This window comes from Drosophila albomicans, chromosome 2R (genome assembly GCF_009650485.2).
Source record: "Drosophila albomicans strain 15112-1751.03 chromosome 2R, ASM965048v2, whole genome shotgun sequence".
Taxonomy (NCBI): domain Eukaryota; kingdom Metazoa; phylum Arthropoda; class Insecta; order Diptera; family Drosophilidae; genus Drosophila; species Drosophila albomicans.
In genome coordinates this window covers 15,448,558-15,465,610 of record NC_047631.2, presented here as the reverse complement: position 1 = coordinate 15,465,610, position 17,053 = coordinate 15,448,558, and the positions used below count along the sequence as shown (strand labels likewise).

At 41.5% G+C, this 17,053-nt stretch overlaps 4 protein-coding genes across 4 annotated transcripts; 1 reads left to right on the top strand and 3 right to left on the bottom strand.

Annotated features, from left to right (window-relative positions):
• Window positions 1-1,912: 1,912 nt before the first annotated feature.
• Window positions 1,913-2,629, bottom strand: LOC117573448 (uncharacterized). The gene is made up of 2 exons (XM_034256669.2): window positions 2,371-2,629; window positions 1,913-2,316 (listed from the first exon to the last, which is right to left on the bottom strand). Exons 1-2 carry the CDS (start codon window positions 2,627-2,629, stop codon window positions 1,922-1,924), a joined length of 654 nt encoding a protein of 217 aa, XP_034112560.1. The 3' UTR covers window positions 1,913-1,921.
• Window positions 2,630-4,417: 1,788 nt separating this feature from the next.
• LOC117573447 (uncharacterized) lies at window positions 4,418-6,257 on the bottom strand. The gene is made up of 2 exons (XM_052006772.1): window positions 5,072-6,257; window positions 4,418-4,906 (listed from the first exon to the last, which is right to left on the bottom strand). The coding sequence occupies exons 1-2, from the start codon at window positions 5,856-5,858 to the stop codon at window positions 4,566-4,568; spliced, it is 1,128 nt and encodes a 375-aa protein (XP_051862732.1). The 5' UTR covers window positions 5,859-6,257; the 3' UTR covers window positions 4,418-4,565.
• A 2,085-nt stretch (window positions 6,258-8,342) lies between these two features.
• LOC117575182 (uncharacterized) lies at window positions 8,343-9,241 on the top strand. Its single transcript, XM_034259291.2, has 2 exons — window positions 8,343-8,454; window positions 8,549-9,241. Exons 1-2 carry the CDS (start codon window positions 8,449-8,451, stop codon window positions 9,158-9,160), a joined length of 618 nt encoding a protein of 205 aa, XP_034115182.2. The 5' UTR covers window positions 8,343-8,448; the 3' UTR covers window positions 9,161-9,241.
• Window positions 9,242-10,303: 1,062 nt separating this feature from the next.
• On the bottom strand, window positions 10,304-14,087 carry LOC117573446 (uncharacterized). Its single transcript, XM_034256667.2, has 2 exons — window positions 13,377-14,087; window positions 10,304-11,561 (listed from the first exon to the last, which is right to left on the bottom strand). Exons 1-2 carry the CDS (start codon window positions 13,861-13,863, stop codon window positions 11,131-11,133), a joined length of 918 nt encoding a protein of 305 aa, XP_034112558.1. The 5' UTR covers window positions 13,864-14,087; the 3' UTR covers window positions 10,304-11,130.
• Window positions 14,088-17,053: the final 2,966 nt, after the last annotated feature.

Below are 17,053 nucleotides of genomic sequence, written 5' to 3'. Positions count from 1 at the left end.
GTGTATTGAGATCTCTCATAGTACATGCATGCGAGATTATATAAGTATATACCGCATTGTAATCAGGTCACATGATGCGGAATTTGCAGCAAGTATTTACCTACCATAGTTAGTTGAGTTCTGCTCGTAAGTGAATTCGCTTAATATCTTCTGAGTGTGAGCAAGAGTTAAAAATAGATGGGGAAAATAGTAAAAACATAAATAAATATGTATGATGAAAAGGCAACGAATGGCAACAAAAAAATGTATTTTGAACGTTTTTGGGTTAAACGCATAAATACCAACAGGTGAAATTGATTTTCTTTTCATTTGCGCAAATATGAATTGTCAATATTGTGCGTAGTCTTCGTCGTTATGAGATGAGACGAAACGACACGAGACGAGAAGTTACCTGAGAAAGTGCAGCAGGCAATTTTAGGGTTTTTAGGTTTTTTTTTTTGGGTTTACGTATATGTTGTTAAAATATTCATAAGCCAATAAGTTGCGGGGCACATGAAGGCAACCCCAAAGCAAATTCAATTCACTTTGCCCAGCGCGTTTGGCACTTGGTTGCGATATACCATTGACATTGTGGCCAAATGTTTGGCTGAGCTATTGACTTATGAGCCATAAGATCTAGCTGAGCACATTTTCCTTGGCTTTTGAGGCCCAACCGAATCGATTAAGTACGCCTGTGGGAGTGCACTCACTTTCCAAGCGAATAGGGTTTAGGTTTGGGTTAGCATTAACAATACTATCGTGTTGTTTGAGCCGTTTGCCCAGGCCTGAAAGAAAGTGAAATTGATGACACAAATGTTCAAACAACAAACACCACAAGTTGTTGTAGCTCTAGCTGTAGTTTTGTGCTATTGTCGTTGCTATCGTTGTGCCTATGCTAAATGGTCTGGTTAAGTAATCTCGTGAGAGCCGCAAACATTGCGCAGTCATCGCGACGACGGCTGAGAATGTTGTCAACGGAGAGATGGGGAGATGCGATGCGAGGCAACATGATGACAACACCCGCTTGCAGCTTCACTTTCAACATTTTACCTAGAAAGAAGAGACACGAGACTTGAAAACTCAGAGACACAGAGCGACGCCTTGTTGTTGATCGATTTGTTAGATACGCGTCTAGCATGCGACATCGTTGTCACTCTGCAGTTGTTGTTTGTTTCTCTGTTGTTGTGCTTTTGTTAACCTGCCTGCCTGCAATTGTAGTTGTGTTTTACCATAAACTGTGCGCCCTACAACTTTCACTTGCGTGCCAAGTTTCGTCCACAGCTCCGGCTTCATGTTCGTCGCTTCACTTTAGTGGAAGCCCTTGCTTAAGTCACAAGGGAACAACTTGGATAGTTGCCAGTTCTTTGTTTAATGCTGCAATATGCAATAATAATTAGAAGACAACAAGAAATTACTGAGAATGGCCCTTAGAGTTAATCATAATTTGTGTGGCGTAATCTTCAATGGGTGTTGCCTCGTGCACTGAGGCCACCCAAGCTGTTGATGGCTGGCAGCTGATTGCCGAGCACTGCATCTGCTGCATGCTGATTGATTTGTGACGACCTGTTTATTGACTTTGCCTTTACATAAGCCGTACATTTTTTGTTGGCCCCCCTTTTATTGCAACACGCACTTGCGGAAGTTCGTCTTGGCCGCTGTCAGTCGGTCGTCGGTTGTCGGTTGTCTGATGTCTGACGTCTGTTGTCGCGCATGCGCAATAAACCGTTTTATGCATAACGGCTCTGTGCACGCATTGAGGCATTGTCTCACTGACGCATTGTCGGTTTTGGCTTTTGGGTCCACGTAACATCATTTGACTACGTTCGCATGTGCTAATTAACTTTTGACGACGCAGCTCAAGCTGAAGTTATGTGGCGGCTTTATTAGCTTATTGTCTAACATTAACACTAGCACTCTACACATTTGTATTGCCAACTCGGCTCTAAAGGAATGGCTTATTCACTTCCTTAGTGCTCAATGGTGGCACCCGATAAGCCGCATCCTTTGTGATGGCAAGCGGTATGTAAGGATGCCGCATTGGTATCCAACTACTGCCACTTGACGATAGATCACCATGATAACTCTTGAGTGTTGGCGCCGATGAATGCACGATCTCGACGCGATCATGAGCATGCGTATTCGATAGCATCGATTTGAATGCCAACAAACCCGACGTAGCTAACGCTATTTTACCCATAACAAATGATGAAGCCGACAGCGCCGTTAGCCATTTCAAGATCAAGGGCAACAAAATGAGCTTGGCCAACACAGCTGCACCCAACAATGGATAAAGCAACTTCAGCAACTTCTTCGACTTCTTGGAATGTTTTCCGCGACCTGTAGCGAGAATTAAGATGATACAGACTGTTGGCTAGAAAGTTGTCTGCAAACCTTCGGCTGTCCACGTATCCAAGAAACTGGCCACTTGCTCAGCGCTCAATTTATTCTGCAGCAATTTGCTTAGTTGCTGCGCTGTCTGCTCCAGCCACTCACGTTCTTGGCGCTGCCTTGCCACAGCCAACTCTTGTGCCGCATGTTGCTCAACAGCAGCGACAACGACACCGCCCAGTTGCACTGCAGGTGGCAGGCTATAGGCCTGACCAAGGCCTATGCAACAGGACACACATAAGACGAGACGAGACAACAGCATTGTTCTACACGGTAGCGCACTTCTAAATCAACTGAGAAGAGCGGTAAACAGGCCCACGCCAACTAACTAGCTAATAATCTGATTAAGTCTCGAACATAGTAAATCGATGCACTCGAATGCGTTTCATTTACCTCGATTGCTGCTACTACTGCATTTTGTTCTATTATGATGTGTTCATATAATTTTTCTATTTAGTTTATTTCTATCTACTCTTTCGCTTTTTTTGCTTTCTTTGGTTCTGCTTTTCGATTCGGTTTTACTTGAGCGTGAACACACATTAAGTTTCCCTACTTTAATAAACGGTTTACAGTTGCTGTCTGTCTGTTACTGTTGTTGTTGTTACTATTGTTATTACTGCAGTTGTTGCTGTTGCTGTTGGTGGCTGTTTTGGCTTAGACATCATCAAGTAAAAACTCTTCATTATCGTCGGTAAGCACTTTGCATGGCGCGTTGCGGTTCACTTGTCATTTCAACTGAATACATTTTAGTAGAGAAATGCCAACCGCAGACATCACAGTTGAAATTTTCATTTTCCTTGTGTGGCGTTCCAAGGGTCAAAGAGAGCTTCATTTATTATGCCAAAAACATGTTTCAATTGCAATGCTCAACCATTTCTCATATTGTAATGCAACTTTTGCTTTATGACAAACTGAAACAAACCTGCTTCCATGCACCCCTCATATGGTCATCAAAATTATGAACTTTGTATTCGCATAATTTCTATTGTTCTTTTAATTTGAAATCACAATATTCAACCACAACGAAATTTTGTTGACGCACGACTTAATTTAATTAGTTGCCAAAAATGTTGCTGAGTGCTTTAGTGAAAATATAATTGAAAATTTATTTGGATCTATTTTTTTCTGATGTTCAATTAGTTTCAAAATTATATGCATTCAATTACCACCTACGCCCAATTACCAAATTGTTAAGCATATTTATTAAAATGAGAAAAATTCCAATTTTGTGTTGGAATCATTTAAATTGCACTAATTTATGTGGGCATATATTAATTTTACGTTTAATCGAATTAAACACACCCACCGAACTCATTGTTCAAAACAACAAAATTAACAATGCTTAAAGTGCTTTTGTTAATGGCTATTTTAAGACTGAAAACAAAATGCATCCGGGGCAAAACTTACAACAAACTTATCCAATACTCGTATAATTTCAATCACCTGTCGAAATCTCTGAGTTTGTAATCATAGTACGAGTATGTAACTGTTTTCAAGGGGTGTCCACGCATATTAAAATCAACGCGCGTGGCTTCAACCTCTAATCGCAGTCAACGCCAACGCCAACGTCATCGACATCGGCATCGTCAACACCAAAGTCGACGCCAACATAGCTGTCGTTAGATATCATGACCAGACGTTGGTAACTTAAAAGCCCTTAACGTCACTTGGGTGCCAAAGTGGTTTCTGGCATCCGGTTGTCGTCGTTGTTGTTGTGGCTGCAATTACTCTAACCAACACATCTGGTATAATTATTTTGTTAAACATTATAGCATGTAGTTTATTACAGAGTAGAGAGTATATCGTATAAACTTTTTTTTATATAATGTTTCAAAAATAAATGCAAGCTGAATTAATATGTAATTCTAAAGGAGAACTTCCCATCGAATCTTTGAACTTCTTTAGAGATCTACTTTATATTACAAAATACACTTATGGGTATTAATTGCACTTAACAATTGTTTTGTAACTAAATAAAGACCTTATAAACTAATAAATAAATAAATTAAAGAGTAGCTGAACTTCGACAAGTAATTTAATTTTGGTCGTCGTCTGTTTGTCGATATTACTTAATTTCACTGGGTGGCTCGACTTCTTATCAATACAATCGCCATTCACTCGTTTATTACCCAAAGTGGGCCAATCAAAGCCATGTTACCTCCTAAATCTCAAAGTAAACGTCGGCATCTGTTTGGATTTCAAATTTTCTTTAATACAATCGCTTTGCTGCCATGACCACCTGTTGATGTCTTCAGACTCATCACTGCCGTAAACAGGGCAAAGAAGAATCCAGCCAAGCCGGTGGTACCAACCAGGAGGGTTAGACCACCAATCAGTACTGGTATCAGTGTCAGAAACTTCAGTTTGTAGGCAAACAGCAGAGGTAGCAGCAATTTCTGTATTTTCTTTTTAAGCTTTTTAAGTTTGCGACCTTGATAGGTAGCGGCCAGACGACTGTTGCGTCCCTGAACTTCCTTTGATGTTGCTGAAATTGATGCTCTCGCTCTGCCATCCAATTTGCTGGAAGTTATAGAAGCATCTGCAAGGAAAAGCATTGGCAGTCTTGTGGTTAATTAAATGTCCAGACCTTTGAGCGTTGAAGCGCATAAAAGAAGAAATTCAAATAAGCGGTGTATTCTCGCAAAAATTGGTAATGAAAAAGAACTTATTCAATATTCTTAAGAATCACGACAGCCACACGCACCTTGCTCTTCCTTATTCTCCTCGTCCTCCTCGTCCTCCGTGTTTTCACTTTCCACATCGCTATCGACGCTGATGAGGCTTCGCAAAGTATCGCAAAAGTTTCGCACCTTGAGCACAGCTTGCTCAAAGGGCGCCAAATAGTTGTCAATATCAAGTACAGATGCCGCAGGCTTTTCGCTGCCATCAGCAACAACATCAACACCATTCGTTAAAGCCTTAAAGTTGTTGCCATCGCGCACTTCCGGGGTGCCACGCATATCCACTTCCTGGACATCCTTCATAACTGTTGGAGGCAATTGTCGTCTGTTTTCAATCGAATTTGCCACCTCCTCAACCCCGAGACCGCGACGCATCGTCTGGCTTATGGCTAGCACGTAGCTGGGACTATCGTTTAGATTTGCTCGCACCTGTTTGTAATTTCCGTTGGCAACAGTGGCAACATCATTTGTGGAGGTCGACCTTGGATTATAGCGATGGTTGTAGGCGTAGTAATTGACAGGAAGTCGATGTTGCTGCTCCTGTTGTCGTTGCATTGATGTTGCTGCTGTTGCCTGCAGGATAAGCCAATTGTTGTGGCCCGACAATGGCTGCCAGGCATTGAGATTCACTTGGAGTTGCTGATGCTGCTGCTGCTGTTCATTGTTCAACTCCTGCAGCTGCTGTTGTTCATGTTGCTGCTGTGTTGCCAGCAGGCCGGAAGTGCCTCCATTAAAGCGACTGTCGCTGCCGGCCTTGGTCTGTGCAATCAGTATATAAATGGCGAATACAAACATTTGTTGATACCACATCTTCACGGAAGTCCTTTTCAATTTACACTTGACACACTGATAAATACACACACCGAATCCCAAATCCAAATCAAAAAACAAACACGCATACGCACACGTAATCCACTCGCCGTTTAGAATTGAACTGAGCCAAACCTTACAGATTTTGGTGAACCAAATTCTTCGCAGCTCTAGACATTTTTATGGGCGATCCACTTGAGTGATTTTACGGCCTTTCGCCGAAAGTGGCCACTAGCTAGTCGAATAAATAGTCGAGTGCTGATTAGAAATGTTGTTGTTGTTAACTTTTACTGCGACGTATGCCACCTTCTTTAGGACGTCTCACATTGGCAATTACACAAATGTGGTATGCGGCCATGCGTATCTTGATTGAAAAACCACTTGCCACTTGCCACCCATCTATTATGTGTTAATTTCTCTCGAAATTATCAATTGACTTCTAAGCAATATTCACTTGACCAGAATGCGGTTTTCCGAATTGCATTGAGGGGAAAACTTCACGATTAGGCACATCTATAAGTTATAGTTCAAAATTGATGATAACCATTGAAGCGTAGTTGCTTTAATTAGTAATTATGTTTGTAAATGATTGTATTCGGACACAAAATAGTTCCGTAGAGCAACTCTAAAGGCTCTTTGCAGGTGACTGCGTTCAACACTTGCACTTCCACTACTGACAGTTTCACTTTTTATGCCACAATGCGTGTTGCAGGCTCGTTGACGTTGCTATTGTCGACTCACCACAAAGTAAAATGCAACTTGCTCTTGACATTATCATTCTATATAAGTGAGCAAGTCTTTGCCAGAGTTTGAGGTCGGCAATTTGGTGTGGAAAGTGTGTCCAATGGCAATGATCATTAGACTGGGAGCTTGTTTAAATTATTGAAGTACTTTGGGCGACGTGCGTGATAATTGGTGCTCTGAGCTTGCCACACAGATGTTGCTGCTAAATTTTCCACTGCAACAACAGTTTTGCAGTACAACACAAGTTATTCGCCAAGTGCACTTTTAAGTTGTATTCATCTGCTTGTGCATATCAAGTGCAACACAGCATAAATTTAAGCTGCGCGTGCTCGCTGACTTTATGAGTTATTCTAGCAATAAATTTAAGTCCACATGCAATATTTTCAAAGTTTCTTTTGGGCCTGCTTTTCGCTCTAAGCCTAAAAACGGCAACGTTGGAAGTGTTGCCATACGCTTTCAGGCGCCTTGCTGACGGCAAGAAAAAACGCTGCATACTTCAAAGCGCTTTGAGAAATACAAATGACACTTTCATATACTTTTTGTTGCCTACTTTTAAGCTGAACGAGTTTGCAGCTTACGGGAAAGAAAATTGAGTTCGTGCCACAGAATTAACAGCATCTGCAAAGTTTTTTACGAAGACAATCGAGGACAAGTAGTAAGTGCAAGAAAATTTATAAAAGTTGGAAAGTATTGGCTTAAGCCAGGTTGCTTAGCCGTTTATGAAACTGCAAGTGTTGGGGTGTTGTTGCACTTGTGAATTACTGCTCAGGAGGTGTGAATGAAAAACCACTTAACAGTTATTGCTTACTAACTATGTTGTTAAGGGAAGTATGTTTATGGTAAGTGTGCATAATTTGGAGTAAAGTATTTAAAATATGCTATTATAATAGTATACAAGGTATTCCAGTATTAGATAAAACGCGACATTAACAGTAACATTAATTAATATTCGCATATCTTTCATTGCCAAGTTTGCAATTAGCGCCTGTTGCAGATGAACGTCAACAGCAACCGCAATAGAAACCGCAACGATCACAAATATGAGGAGCATCAAAGCACAAACACAAAGGTGAATCTCCATTTGGGGATTTTATGTGTTTATTTAAATATTTTTATTACCATTCGCGCAATCGCTTTGTTTGAAGTGTTTAAACGTGGTCACACCCCCTTTGTCTGACTACTTTTCAAATCAAATTTGTAGTTTCTGCCAATTCACTGACCGAACGAACAACTATCTTTATGTGTTGCCTATAAATTAAAGTGTTTATACATATGAATTTGATTCGAGAACATAAAAAATCCCCAAACTTAAGCAGCAACAATCAAATCGAGAATATAATAACAAATAACGTGTCTATTTGAGTTGTTGATGCTCACAAGCGGTCATCATCAATTGTGCTGACTGGATCCAGAGCACTATTGAATGATCCCAACTAGATTGACTTCTTTCGAACTGAATTTGAAATGTTTGAAATTAATTCAATATTAACGAATTCAGCTAGAACTAGTTTAATACCCACACTTCCTAAGGCGACGCTAATGCAAGTAATAAATTCAATTTCGGGGCAACGCTAAAACTGACCAACATTCAGACCGTTCCAGTCAGCATGTCGAGTTGTTTTTTGCCAGCGTCGAGACATCGCTGCAGCAGAAGCAACAGCAACTTATGCGTCACTTTGTCAATGTGCTTGACTTGAAATTAGTTATTCCTGGGATGTGGCTGTTGCTTTTGTTTTTAATCAGATTCATTCGCTAAGACAGCTGGGGTATCATCAGCTCTTAAATTGAAAGCGTTTTGGGTAATTTGAATTAGTTAAACGTCTGCTTTGACAGCGTTCGGTACGAGATGAAAGTGAGTTTGAGACCCGACGATGCCTTTTTGCCAAAGGATTAATGTCCTTCAGGCCAACTGAACACAACACTTTAAATCTGTTTTTCTCGCTCAGTTGTTCGTGTGTCTCTTGGCTTTGGCCGCAACTGTGGCAACCGCAAATGCAGGACTCTTGGGACTTCTCAAGGGCGGCGGCGGTGGTGGCTATGGAGGTGGCAGCAACTACGGCGGTGGCTGGTCCAATGGTGGCGGCTATGGTGGCGGCTATGGTGGCGGCTATGGTGGCGGCTATGGAGGCGGATATGGCGGTGGATCTGGTGGAGTTCAAGTCATTAAAGTAATCGACGCTGGACACGGAGGTGGTTATGGCGGCGGATATGGAGGCGGATACAATAGCGGATATGGAGGCGGATATGGGGGTGGATACAACTCCGGATATGGAGGTGGATACAGTGGTGGATACGGCGGCGGCTATGGCGGTGGCTATGGCGGTGGTCATGGCGGTAGCTATGGAGGCGGCCATGGCGGTCGTGTCGATGTCTACAAGGTCATCACAACCACTTCGACCAGCGGAGGATATGGTGGCGGTTATGGCGGCAACTATGGTGGCTACAGTGGCAACTATGGTGGCAACTATGGCGGCAATGTTGGCGGCTATGGTGGTTATGGTGGCGGATATGGCCATGGTGGCTGGTCGACCGGCAAGTCTGGCTGGTGGAAGAAATAAACTGTGAATCCACTCTATGTTATTGTAAAATAAAACCCGTTCTTCCTATTTCAAGGTTAAAATAAACTTTAAAAAAATATAATTTGTTTTCGTGTTTTATTTCTGAGGAAAGAAAACCCAATTAAACCTCCAACAAATTATATAACCAGTTTAAAATAAATGACTAAAAAGGGTTAATTAAAACTGTAAAAAATAAAAGCTGTCATCGTTGATCAGCAGTAAATGTTAGAGAATTAAACATATTCCGGGGCAATATATCAAAATGACAAATCATAAAATCATATGTTAAGTGTTGTGGTATTTCACAACTTTAGGATAATAGTGAAAACCACAACAAACTTGAGATAATAGAGTATTTATGAGTCAACCATTTTAGGTTGTTGAATAATTTAATTTAAAACAATTTTACGATCATTTCATTGTTTTGCAATAAACCCGCAAAAGAAGAAACAGACCAAGAATACTGGCTTTGTTCTTCGGCTTAAGTAACCTGATTGGTAAACTTGCTTTGCAGTTATTTCCAAAATGTTGATAAATCAATTTGTATCGAATACACAACACATGCAAATAATTGGCAATTATACGCTATAAGAGTCAAACTTGACTTGTGCTAAGAATAAGCTAGTTTACAGCATAAAGTGGAGTAACATTTGGATTTAGTTAACAAGCCAATCACTTGTTCCTTCCAGCTTATGGACTGCAACAAGCTAACAGGAACAATAAACTCTTGTCAGTGAAGTAATCTGTGATATTTATATGAAAGCATCAAGGGAATCTCAATCTCACACAATCAAGTTAGACAGACAGACACGCCATATAGTACATATATGTTATTTGTGTGTGTGTTTATACATAAATACGAGTACCAACGATTGCCAAGGGCAGGCACGCCATGAAGTTTATGGGGCAGATATGAGAGTTGGAACTGGAACTGAATGTGGAAGTGGGAGGACAGAGACAACATATGGGCCTCAAGGCATTTGGCGCATTCGTTGGCAAGGAAATAGACGTTGGTATATGTATACAGGAAACAGACATGTGGGTATGTATGTGTGTTTGCCATTTTTAGTACCGTGCGGAATCGCACGTGAGTCCGTAAATGTTGGATATGTAGCTTTAAGATGACCTTTGAAATGTTTAATAAATTGAGGTGCACATTTGGATTCGTAAATGTTTTATTTGTAAATTTTTTTGTAACTTTTTGTTTCTTGAAAACTTTGCTGCTTACATGCGAATCTCGCTTATAACTATCAAATAAATAATGTTAATAAATTATTATAATCTAAACTACAGTTAGACGACGAACTTAGCTCACTATAAATTTAATCAAAATGCATGAAGTGCGTGCGCGAGAAAACGAAGAGAAATGAAAAATGAAAAAAGGCGAGCTGGAAATGAGTGCAGAGCGTGGATGGCGTCTTTGCTAGACAAAGAATGATGAATAATTGAAAAGTAACAGGAACTGTGTGCTGTGTGAGTGTGTATGAATGTTGTAAATTATAGTAGACAGATAGAGAGCAAAGCAAAGAGCGCGTATAGAGTTCAGTCAGAGTTAAAGTCGATAGCTGGATAGTTGGTTAACAGTAAAACGGTAGACGGTAGAATGGAACAGATTGCGTCACATACTCGTGTAATCGATTATATAATGCATATGTGCCTAATCATTAATAACGCACAGTGTGAACGCACGTTACAGATACATTTCCAGCGATGTATCCATAGGTGCAACTGTTGCTCAGAGTCAGAATTAACCGTTCGGAAACGCATCAAGAGTCACTCAAAGCGAGCGCAAAAAGTGCGTCGATAATTATCTTGAAAAATCTAATTACAATTTGCTTATCTTTCTCCTTGTGTCTGTCTCTGTGTCTCTTTGTCTCATGTCTGCTTGTGATTTGTGATTTATCTACAAGATAAATGCAACTACGTGGCTATGAACTTTGAATTTTTGTATCTTATGGGTGCGCTTTGACTTATGACTTTGTCTGCGTCTGCTGCAGTCCCGCCGCCAATGTCTGCTGATACTGTTGTTGCTGCTGCTGTTGTTGCTGCTGCTGTGCTGCTTGCTGCCTGCTGTGCGCACGATAGGCCATCTCCTGTGCTTCGGTCAACGAACGTCTGTCCCAGCCACCGCCGCCGCCGCCGCCTCCTCCGCCCGAGGACCAACCGCCGCCTCCACCGCCGCCGCCGCCAGATGACCAACCGGAACTGCCGCCCGATGACTTGCCGGCCATGAGTTTCTTCAGTCCAATTATGCCGGCCAAGAGCAATGCAATCTTGGAGATAATTAACGCCTTGCCCGCCAATATGTAGAGTGCTCCCATGGCAATGGGCAGCATGCCCATAAGTTTTGTTGCCACCATCATGGCCATCATCATGCCCATTTTCTTCATCTTGCCGCGACCTGCAATAAAAGTCAAATGCAGAGTGAAAATGAGGATGAAAAAAAAAAAACACTTTGTAAATCCATGTCAGAAAGCGCGCAAGTACTTTCAATTTGTGTCATAAACCTGCAGAGAATTGAGTGAAGAGCAACTATAACAATTATAGCCTTAGTCATAACTATACTCATACTTTTATTTAATTTTTTTTCTCATTTTCACACGCTTTCATCATCGTCCCTTTATGATTATGAAGAATGCGTGTCTTTAGTCTAGTACGTGCTATCAATGGAGATGTTTTCTTTAGACAATTTTCCAGCTGCAAGTTGGCTGGTGAAAGTTTGCCAGACTATTTGCCAAGTTACAAAGGCTGTGTGAGAATTTTATTTGGCTTCAGCGTGTGTGGCTTTCATTTTGCTGCCATCAGGGATACCTTTCTTTTTATAGTATTTTGTCTTGTTAGTATTTTGGTGGTGAAATTCATTGAGCAGGTGGTAAGGCCAAGGCCAAGGCTGCTGTCGTCGCAGCCGAAATAAATGCAATAAGACATTCATAACCAGCTTTGGAGCAGGCAATTGCAATTAGCTAAATATGGTCAGGCAATTGGGAAAGTGTTGGCCAACAAACGAAACAAAAATACGCGACCACGAGTACGAGTCCGAGTATCAATTGAAAATCTTGATCAATGATTTGAAAGTAAAAGACAAACCATGCGCTGTGAAAGTAAGTTCACTTTTCATTGCGAGAAAATGTTGTTGCTTGTCGCCAATTTACAAAAAAAGTGCTTTAAGTGCTCGTGTCAAAATTGTAATTGATGCAAGCAAGTCATTGACAGCCAAGAAGTCATTAACATGGCCCACCAGCCAAAGAGAGCCAAGAGAAACGTGGCCCACACTTTCATTGCGTTCGACACGGTCATGCCTCGACATCTTAAAGCCTCACTCCGTGTCATGTTGTCGTGCAGTTAAGTTAACAAAAGGGGGGATGAAGGCATTTTCACAAGTACCTTTTGCCACTGAATGCGGCGTTCTCTTCATGTATATTTACTCACGCAAAAACAATATTATTTTAGTAGGCAATTCTTGGCTCGAGCATTTTACAACATTGCTGAAACATTTAAATAAATACAAAATTGTCAAAGATACACTTTTCAATACACTTCTACTTCGCCTGCTGATCTGTTTTCTCAAAGGGCATTTGAAATTCGTCTTGAGTTGGGTGCATAAATTTAACATTTTTATGCTGGCCAACATGAAGTTCTGGCATGACAATTTTTCATCATCGTGTTGTGTTTTTCATGTTTTGGTTTTGTTCTTTTTTCGTAGTTGTTGTTGTTCAGATTTTTTAGGTCATCGTAAGCTTGGAGAACAAGTTTCGTGTGTTTTGTGTGTGTGCCACAAAAACAATTGCACATTTTCCCAAAGCAAAGAATTTCCCTCACTTATAAGCACACATACACACACACAATGCAAAGATGATATGCCAAACTGCAAGAGCAAGCAATTGCCAAGGAAATGGGCCAGGCTTCAAGCTGCTAGCTTGCCAATGTCATTGCCAGCTACACAATTAAGAGGCAGAACTATGCAATACGTACATACATATCTTGGCTCTAATAACTAGCGGATGGTGCCCCAATTACGAGGTAACAGACACCAAGCAGCAACACCAGCAGCATCTGAGACAGCAGGCAACAAACAGCCCGTGGCAAGTGGGGCAAAATTATGTCACTGTCACGCGCAATGCATGCATTTAGCGGTGCTTGCTTGCAACCTAACGTAACTGCAATTATAACGCTTTTGCCTGCAACAAGTGTTTGTGTTTGTGGCATGCTTGCTTACCTTCCTCTAGGCCGCGTCCAATCTCGTCGGAAGTCAATTTCGGGAAGCTAACTTGCAGCGAGTGGCCGTTGAAGAAATAGCTTAAGCGCTCAATTAGCATGTTTGTTAGTTTTGTATCGCGATCGGTGCCCGAGGAGCGTGCCAGCGTCGATTCCAGTTCGTTCTCGCTATAGGCAGGTGGGCGTGGCGCAGACTCTAGGCGCATCAGCTTAATGCCATCAGCCACGTTAATCGCATCGATGGGCGCAATGCGGTCTATAAACGAGATGGCCTTCTTTTTCAGACATGGCGTAAAACCACTCTCGGCCCGATTGCATTCGTCGTAGACACGCAGCAAGGTCCTTGCGCCGGCATTTTGATTGCCGCCAGGCATCACATTGTTTAGCTGCTCGGTGGCCGCATCGCCATTGCCGGCTAGACAGAGTGTTGTTAAGATGAACAGCAGGCTCACAGCTTGAGCTCGCACATGCTTTTGTTTCAATGTCATTTTGTTTTTCGATTTTTTCCTTTTTTGGTGTATTGAACGCACTTAGATTTGCACACACACACTCACAATATCATAAACACACACGCGTCGTCACACATATACACACACACGTCAGGTGTCCGGACTAATCCTTGATACTGGCGATGAGCTCTGGTGATCTGGTTGGCTTGATGATGGCGGCACACGTCTTGCACTGCCTGCAAGTTTAAATCAAACTGATGTCTAGCCTTGGCGCGCTTTATTCTTTTATAGACCTTTCTTTCGGCCCGTCAACTTAATCACAATTTGATTTTCTTCGTGCTCAGAGCCCGCGAGTCGTAACCCGATGTTGAGTTCGGCTTCGGCTTCGTGTTGTTGCCTCAATTTCCACAAGGTCTGTTAATGTTGTTGCTGTTGCTGCTGCTGCTGTTTTGCTTGCTGCTGTTACTGCTTTAATGATCATTGAGCCGCCTGAAATGAGACAAGCAGCATTAGACATAGGCTGCAACATGTTTTAAGTTTTTAGTTTTTGTTTTGGTTTGTTTTTTGCACACAGCTTTCGTTGTTTATGACCAAATATATTTGCTGACTTTGTTGCTCGGGTAGGTGTTAGGCTTTTGACCATTTTTCCCAAACTGGCTGCCGTTTTAGTTGCCATTGCCATTGCCATTACCGATGCACGTTGGAAGTTGCTCGTTGTCGACACTTTAGTTTCAATTTTGGTATTTAACAATTTTCGCCTCGCATTTCTACCGCAGCCCAACTCAACTATAAAGAAAGTATTTATCGGTCTCTTAAGCATCCAATTTGCAACTCAATTTTAATATGCAAATTTACTTATGGGGGTGGCAACATCAACATATATAACCATCACCATCAACAGCAAGAAAACATCGTCAGCCAACACTTCAGACAATACTAAAGAAGAAAACTCACTTCTATTAGAGAGTATCGACTGTCTGATGGCCATTGCAATCAAGGGCTTTTCAAGTAGGCAGAAACTATGATATGCATCTATTAGAGCCAGACCAAGTGGCCAGGCCAATGACTTGCTGCTGCTGCAGTTGCTGGTGTTGCTGCCACAAAACGTAAATTGCTGGCGTCCCACGTTGGGTTGCCTCAATGGTTTTGCCAAGCCTGTAGATGCTGCCTTAACTTCTGCTGCTGTGTTTTATGCATGAACCAGAATTCGTATCTAACCATGTATCTGGTAGAACGTGCCTGTGCATACGCCACAAATGAACAGTCAGACATTCAGGCAGGCAGGCGAAAGCAGGAAAGCTGCCGCAAAGGCCGCATAACTGTGGCTTTACTCTATGGCTGTAAAAACTTTTCCCCCAAAAAAATACCAGCGGAAATAAATAAATTTTCTGGATTCTTTCCTAGTGCTTTCGCTCACTCAGTTGCCAATGGCTGTTTTATGGGGCAGGTGTCGTGCCGAGTCTTCGGCTACATAAAAAAGGGATTTGCTCAGGCCAACTTTTTTGTGTGTGGCCCAACTCATTTTCAACTAATAAAGTTGCAAACTTAAAACCCCATTGCGGCTACACAGATCGCTGACTAATGGCTTTCGTGTCGGCTACTTGTTATCCAGCATTGCCCTTGCCTCTACAGCCATGTAATGTCGGCACTTGTCTAAATCATTTTTCTGTCGCCTTCTGGGCTACTGATTTTCAAATTGTTCGCCTCATTTTTCTCTACACTTTCACTAAATAGCCGCAAATGCATCAATATAAGGCCATACGACTTAAAAGCCTACGATTTGCATCGATTTGTGAGCTGCAATCCATTTTTATTATCTTTATGGCAATATAAGTGAATGGCGAACACATTACTTTTGATTATCTCTGTCTTAAGGGGTTGACCTGACACTTTAAAATATACTTTTGGCTATAAATAAGACATAATAGAAATTTCAATATTTAACAATTGTTGTCAGAAATAAGAATCTAACAATTGTAAATAGTTTTATTTGGTTGTCTAGCCTGTTTTTTTTTATCTTCGCCGCTATCACAATTTTATTCAAACTCTATTGTTTGGTTGAAATATGAAATTCTCACAGCATGGCGTAAGCATCAAAAATGTATTATTCTCAAAAGAGCAGATCAAAACTATTGCATGTCTGACGTTTAATGAAAATACGAGTATACGATGAAAAAAAGCTCGCCCTTCCGTTCAATTTATGCAGCTCATTGTTTATTTGTTGTTTGCTGCACATGGAGATAATAATACAACCAGCTGTAGCCGTCAAAGTGTCCATCACGCATTTCTTCTTGCTCGCATTGCTTACAATAGGACCCTGGGACCCTATTGATATGTCTCGTTGTTATGCGGGTGCAGCAGCTGTCGAGTTTAACTACTTGTATATCCGCATCCGTGGACCAAAGACGTTGCCTAACACGCTCATAAATGCATTTTGTACATGGGAATGTCGAAGGCAATATCTATCGCCTGATAAAATGCTGCGCGTTGTGAACCAACTGCAATTGTGTCTGCCACAAACAGCGTCGCGTAGACGTTGTTATTTCCATGGGCAAGGCCAAGCAGCGGTTCCAGCCAGCTCTACAGAGAGTCAACATTGTCTGTTCCCCATTGCCGCCACCCGCTATCCACATTCCTCCATACGGCAGCAACCATCTGGCAGCTGGTGGTGACACGCCTTGCACTTTTCTTTCGGAGAGCCAAGAGATTTTTCAAAGTTTTTCTGTGCCATTTTGTGGTAGAGACCAAAACAAAATAAAGCAGCGCAGCAACAGTAACAGCCATACAAACAATTTCATTGTGGTAACGTTAAAAATAAACCAGCATTGCGATTTAATAAACAGCAAACACTGAGACACCAACAGCCACGGCGTCAACATCAACAACAACAGCAACAACATTGACAATAACAACATTAAAAACAACAACAACTTTAGCAGCCGCAGTGCGGCTTTTATGTGTGTGAAGTTTTTCATTTTCCAGCAGAGAAAGTAAATAAACTGTTCTAAATTCTTTTTAAATACTTCAGTTGGCCGCCAAGTGCAAAAACCTTTGGCTGCTTAACCCTCGCTTAACTTTCAGTTTTTAGAACCTGTACACAGCGTTTTTATGGGTGTATTGGTGTCTACACACACACAAACATACTTCTATGTTAGACGTATAAACATTTTATAACTTTCTATTTCATGCGGGCGTTCAGTTAAGCAGCCCAAGTGCAATAAAAATTGCA

Bases quoted from the DNA above. Each gene is read 5' to 3' on its own strand.
- LOC117573446 (XM_034256667.2), bottom strand. From the start codon at position 13,863: ATGACATTGAAACAAAAGCATGTGCGAGCTCAAGCTGTGAGCCTGCTG. The intron at 11,562-13,376 runs GTAAGCAAGCAT...CTTTTATTGCAG, and splicing joins TGGACGCGGCCTAGAGGAAG to GTCGCGGCAAGATGAAGAAA.
- LOC117573448 (XM_034256669.2), bottom strand. From the start codon at position 2,629: ATGCTGTTGTCTCGTCTCGTCTTATGTGTGTCCTGTTGCATAGGCCTT. The intron at 2,317-2,370 runs GTTTGCAGACAA...TTCTCGCTACAG, and splicing joins GGATACGTGGACAGCCGAAG to GTCGCGGAAAACATTCCAAG.
- LOC117573447 (XM_052006772.1), bottom strand. From the start codon at position 5,858: ATGTGGTATCAACAAATGTTTGTATTCGCCATTTATATACTGATTGCA. The intron at 4,907-5,071 runs GTGCGTGTGGCT...TTTTCCTTGCAG, and splicing joins GGAGAATAAGGAAGAGCAAG to ATGCTTCTATAACTTCCAGC.